Genomic DNA, 6,369 nt, shown 5'->3' with positions numbered 1-6,369 from the left:
CACATCAGGAGAGTAAACTGCCTGTCAGAAATCATAGCACGTCAGCTGGCTTAACCGCGGCTTGTGTACTGCATCATCACTGTGTCTGTCACGCAACTCTGTTGCCCTTTTGGGCTTGAACTGATGGTAAAACTAACAGAATTATTAACTGTCTTGATATTTACTTTGAAAGCTGACGCTCGCGATTATGGTAAGGGGCGTTACATTTCCGACGCGTGCTTGTGGTGTTCGGCCAATCACAATGCACTGGGTCAGCTGGCCAATCAGAGCAGACTGCGCTTGTCAAAGGAGGGGGCTTTGTTGAAAACAACGTGTTTGAGAGAGGCGGGGCATAGAGGACCTACAATAATGTACAGTATTTGAAAAATAAGGTGTTTTTTGAACATTAAAGCATGTCAACATATTCTGTTACACCAAATACACAAAATAATGATCTTTAAAATACCATCATATGACCCCTTTAAGATGTTTTGCTGGCCTTCTGGTCTCCCATGCTGGTCTCTTTGCTGGTTTTAGATGGGTTTTGGAGACCTAGTCAGACTTGGAGATCAGATGAATCATTTTAAACAGTTTCATTTTATTTTTTATTTATTTATTTTTTACAGCTGGTAGTCACTGCAGTTGTATTGTAGAAACATTGATATTTCAGTGGAAGCTGCTTACCGTGATACATTTTTCAAGGGTAACAATCAACCTGGTCAATGTAAGCAGTATTAAAGCTACTGTTGTTCTAAATATCAGCTCGGCTGTGATTTGGATGCACTTCATAATTTAACAGTTTAATGTACATTTCAGATGAAAATTGGCCCGATAGTTTATATATATATATATATTCTTTGCTGACTGCTAGATTATTCCTTTATTTCTCAGTGCTGTCGAATACTCTGTCATTTCAATCAGGAATGAGGAATGACCACCAACGCGAAGTTCTGTGGTCCAAGTATCAACTCACTAGATACTACTTTAACACACAAAAACAGCATGCAGGGTAATAACCATCCAATGAGCATAAACATTACATCATCAAGAGATAAAATGTATATAATGAGAATAATAATTTTTGAAAAACAACCAATGTTTTGTGGCCAGGATACTCCCAGTTCTCTGCATCACATCCTATTTTCAGTCTTACACAGACATATACAAACTACGTGAGAGCCTATTTCTTACACCAACAAAAATAGTTCAAAGTAATACTTTATTTGTCAAACAAACAAACTGACAGCTGGTCTGTAAAAACATATGAGAGGAAGTGTGAGAGAAACCTCAGTCCAAGCGATCAAGCGACAGAAAACGCAATCAAATTTGAGGGCTGAAATGAATCGTTGTATAATTATCAATGAGTAAATAGAAATATTAGGACTCTTTCTTGTCATGACAGGTTAATGAGCTGGATTGTTCTTCCGCAGACCTCTATGCTGACAGTCCTCCTACGTCCGAGTCTGAGGTAGGATGAGAGTCAGTTGTGTTCAGCATTTGAGACATTTCTTTGTTGATGTGCTTGTTTGTTTGCGAGACATTTGATTCTAGACCTGAGCTTGTGTGCTTTTTATGATGGCAGGAGGCTCATTATTTACAGTCCTATTCGAAGAAGGAGCTCATTGCCATGGTCTTATGCATGCAGAGGGAAATGGAGGACTTGAAGGAACAACTTAGGTGCCTTACAGGTCAATAGTGTTTTATTCTGTTCGGTATTTTGATTTATTGAATTGTACAAATCAAATCTTCACATTTGATTTACTTGATACAGCATGTGGAAAGCTAGCAAGAAACCTGGAAGTGCTGATTGAGAAGACCCAGATGTGGTCAAATGGGAACAACGGGACCTCTCTCGGGACCCCGGTTTCTCAAGGCACGGCGCAGGCACCTGCCGAGGCGGATGCTGTGATACCAGATGTACGTTCTCCTCCAACCATTATGAATGGGCAATGGTTGAATCAGGGTCCAGGACCACAGAAACCTCATGAGGCCACTCAGAATGCTCAGAGGGATGGGCTCTTCACAGAGGTAGTCTATAAGCGTTTAAGACATTATAAGACATTATAGTCAGAGGTTGCGCAACAAACAATCATTATTCGTAATTGGGTCATTATTCGTTCAACCACTTGGGTTGAACATTTTCTGTCATGCTCTAGTCTAATTTCATCCTACTATGTAAATAATTGTAGTTGTAAATAAAATATATTGGGAGTATGTTTTAAAAGAAAATAATATTTCAGTATTTTTACTTTAAAATGTCATGTTTAATTCAATAATTTATTTGTAATTATTTGTGAAACTTACCAGCAATTTCTGAGTGTTTAAAAGTAAAAGTAATTTAAAAGTAATCCTACACCATTTTTTTTTCAGTGTACAGGGTGTTTTTATCTTATGCTTTTTCTATGGTCTATTGTTCTTTTCTCTGTTGTTACCTTGTTGTGGTTTTTAAATAGGGAAATTAGTTTGGCTGTTCTGCTCTGTAACTTGCAAAAAATAGTCTTATAAACCAGTATCCAAAAAATTGCTATACTATGTTTTCATGTCTTATCAAGCTATATACAGTATACTGTATATATAATTATATATATATATATATACTGTATATAATTTAACATACAGTTCAGATAGACAGCAATAATAATTGTATTGTGTTCATGAGGCCACTCAGAATGCTCAGAGGGATGGGCTCTTCACAGAGGTAGTCTATAAGCGTTTAAGACATTATAAGACATTATAGTCAGAGGTTGCGCAACAAACAATCATTATTCGTAATTGGGTCATTATTCGTTCAACCACTTGGGTTGAACATTTTCTGTCATGCTCTAGTCTAATTTCATCCTACTATGTAAATAATTGTAGTTGTAAATAAAATATATTGGAGTATGTTTTAAAAGAAAATAATATTTCAGTATTTTTACTTTAAAATGTCATGTTTAATTCAATAATTTATTTGTAATTATTTGTGAAACTTACCAGCAATTTCTGAGTGTTTAAAAGTAAAATATGTTTAGATATTAATGATGTGTTCCTGTGAACGTCTGTTTTTTTTATATACTTTGTATTTAACAGATGTAGGACTTCAGGACGTACCATTGTGCGAGAAGCGTAATAGGCTGTGACTATTATTTACATTGTACATTTTCAATGTATTTCTTATTTGACGATGTTCTTTGGTCTATATGACAACAGCTTTATGTATGTCGTTTTTTTGTTATTAAATGCTGAAAACGCATGTGTGCTTACTGGTATTAGCTTTTGAAATATTTTTTGGGTTTTCTTGTTCAATCTGGTTTTTGATTATTACAATGCTGAATTTTTAGCAGCCATTACTCCAGTCTTTAGTGTCACATGATCCTTCAGAAATCATTCTAATGTATGCTGATTTGGGGTCGCACATTTCTTATCAATGTTAAAAACAGTTGTGCTGCTTAATACTTTTGTGGAAACCATGAAAGTTTTTTTTTTCAGGATTTGTTGATGAACAGATCATTTTGAAAGATGTAAAGTCTTTACTGTCACTTTTGATCAGTTTAATGTGTCCTTGCTGAAAAAGAAAAAAAGTATTACTTTCTTAAAAATCTTAATGACCCCAAACATTTTAACAGAAGAGTGTTTAAAAAAACACCACAAATAAGAGTAAAATGCATCAACTGTCTGTATCGCCCCTCTTAAAATGGTGTTTTGGCATATTCCACCTCAGAGGTTTGACCTTATATTCTATTTCAACTAAAATCATCATGATCTGTTGACATAACATACATTTTAAAATTAATTTTAATTACCAAAAATTTAATATTTAGTTGTGCCCCACATTTGCATGCAACCATGTTATACTGCATTAATTTAGCAATTTTTGAGTGCTTTCATCAAAATCAGCCTTAAAACTAGTAACCCTAGTTAGTTAGTGTGTGTATATATATATATATATATATATATGATATGATATGACATGAAAATGTGAAAATAATGCATATGTTAATCGGTATCAACAAACCAACATTTTGTTTCAAACGTAAAAAGTCACCCCTGCTGATTTAGGTAAAATTTGCTCTGCTAGAATGTAGTTTTTAAATCATTGATAATTCAGCAATTTAATAATCCATTTATTATTTTTAAATTAAGTTTGTTACTGTATTGTACATGTTGTTTGCAAAAATGTAAATTTTCTGACTGTCTTTAAAAGTTTTGATAGCCTATCCATGGAAGGAGCAACATGTGTTTCTTTACAAAAATTAGGTTTAGCAATTGTATATTTAAATGTTGGCCTCTTAAGACAGTTCATTTACTGAATTCAGCACTTCAGACTAATGAGGCCAGCTGTGTAAGCGCAAGTTATTTACAGCCTTCTTTGAATATTCCACCATAAAAAGGAATCACCACAAAACAATTACCATCCCAATTTAAATGGTAAAAATATATTTATGAAATTATACATCTGTGCAGTATGTAAATACTCTTCCTGGTCACACATGAACTCCCATGAGGTTGACAGGCCGGTTGTTGTATCTTTTTGAGATGTCAGCTTCGATCTGTGTGTGAGAGAGACAGACAGATAAAGAGGAAGCTTTTTTCATATTCTCAGCCAGCCCAGGATTTAGTTTTTAATAAATGTTATGTCCACCATGACGTTTAACCACATTAGTTAAAACTTTTTTTTTTAGCTCTATTAAACTCATTTCCTTTTATATTTAAGACTCTGCCAAGCATCTGCTCCTTTTGCAGTGGGTAGAGTGTGAACGGGGATCTGAAGATTTGCTGTGGTGCCATTTTCACTTTTGCAGAGAAAGGAAAGTAAACGAAAGAGGAAGTTTTCATATGCTGCTATAATAGGACAAATGTATTATGATCAGTGTTGGGCAGTAACGCATTACTTTGTAACGCGTTACTGTAATTTGATTACTTTTTTAGTAACGGAGTAATTTAACGCTTTATAATTTTCAAAATAGTAATTAGAGTTTGTGAGTTCATTAAAGACTGTTTGTTTAAGCATCTCCAAGTCAAAAATATTTTTGGTGGATGTTTCTGTTCCTTTTTAATATTTCAATTATTCGCAAACAATGGCAATAGTGAATACCTGCAAAAGCAACAATGTATGCGTAACAGTCAAACAAAAAGAAATAAGTTTGTACTGTTATTTATTTACATGAGCCAGAGAGCAAATGTTTGTTGTCCTCATTCTCTGGCATATCCTGAATGGCAGCACTGATTTTCTCTCTAATTGTTGTAACTGCACTTTGCCATTTCAGCGTGCAGTGCCTCTGGTCCACCAACCAGTCTGAATGATAGAGACAAAAGCAAAACATTAAATAGATCTTTGTGCAAGATCTAAACTACTCAGTATAGAAGTCAAGCTACAGCACTTCACACAATATGTTTAAGAATTGTATAACGTTATACATAAATGACTGTAAAGCTGGTTTACCTAAAAGTTTACTGGTTTGGATGTCAATTGGGAGATTCTGGATGCTCTGATAAAACAGATTTCAATAACAAAGGTAAATACATTGTAATAACACTCACGGCAATGTTTTGCACATTATTATGGTCTTATGATATTAATGGAAAGACAATGAAAAGTGCAGGTGTAAGTCACGCCAAGTAAATAATGCAGACTTTATATTAATACAAATACGGAACTATGCAATGATACACAATTATATTCTTTGAAATGTTTTTAACAGCTTGTCAATGTCTACAAGAATATTGATTTTTATTTACACAAGGAGTGCAAGACTCAAAACCCGGTGACACTTAATTTCAACCAAAGAATGTTTTGTTTTACCTCCATTGCAACCGTGGTTATCGTTATTTTGTTAAAATAACTAAAGCGGTTCCATGCTCTTACATCGAGCCGATGAGATGTAGCTCCAGCTCCAGACCTATATATATATATATATATATATACACACACTTTGTTTACAGTTCCACTTACACGTACATGCACAACTGACCAGTCAGCACACGCGACACTGCTGGGTCACACGCGCCGCCTGCTGAAAGACCAATGAACTACACGAATGGAAGAACCGTTAATCACTTCCATGTAACGTCAAAATAAAAGTCACTACAAATCGCTTGTAGCAAAGTTACTCTGATTTGTCTTTTACAGTCACGTGTGTTCCGTGAACCCAAACATTTCTGGAATTCACTGTAAATTGACAAAAAAGACAAAAAAAAAAAGTTGTGGATACCCCCCCATGTCAATTATTAATTAATTAATCCTTGTAATAGATTGGCTAAAAGAAGAAGAGTGGAGAGGCTAAAAAAACTACTCTGAAAAGCTGAGAAAAGAGCTTTCAGCCAACATTCCGGCGTCAGTGTGGACCGGTCTGAGGAACTTCACCATGTACAAGACACCACCCCCACAGTTTGTGGAGAATCAACAACTGG

At 34.9% G+C, this 6,369-nt stretch overlaps 1 protein-coding gene and 1 long non-coding RNA gene across 2 annotated transcripts in view; one reads left to right on the top strand and one right to left on the bottom strand.

Annotated features, from left to right (window-relative positions):
• The window catches only part of LOC107563801 (uncharacterized), a 5,304-nt gene extending 3,250 nt beyond the window's left edge, over positions 1-2,054 (top strand). The window contains exons 3-5 of the mRNA XM_016248754.1: positions 1,382-1,447; positions 1,562-1,667; positions 1,751-2,054. Of these exons, the coding sequence (XP_016104240.1) occupies positions 1,382-1,447; positions 1,562-1,667; positions 1,751-2,046 (468 nt within the window). The 3' untranslated portion in view covers positions 2,047-2,054. The remainder of the gene's footprint in view (positions 1-1,381; positions 1,448-1,561; positions 1,668-1,750) is intronic.
• A 2,170-nt stretch (positions 2,055-4,224) lies between these two features.
• LOC107563800 (uncharacterized) lies at positions 4,225-5,848 on the bottom strand. The gene is made up of 4 exons (XR_001606145.1): positions 5,762-5,848; positions 5,402-5,447; positions 5,123-5,254; positions 4,225-4,508 (listed from the first exon to the last, which is right to left on the bottom strand). It is a non-coding gene; the product is annotated as an uncharacterized lncRNA (long non-coding RNA).
• Between the last annotated feature and the right edge of the window lie 521 nt (positions 5,849-6,369).

This window comes from Sinocyclocheilus grahami, unplaced genomic scaffold, assembly GCF_001515645.1.
Source record: "Sinocyclocheilus grahami isolate Dianchi unplaced genomic scaffold, SAMN03320097.WGS_v1.1 scaffold889.1, whole genome shotgun sequence".
Taxonomy (NCBI): domain Eukaryota; kingdom Metazoa; phylum Chordata; class Actinopteri; order Cypriniformes; family Cyprinidae; genus Sinocyclocheilus; species Sinocyclocheilus grahami.
This window is presented reverse-complemented; position numbering and strand designations above follow the sequence as displayed.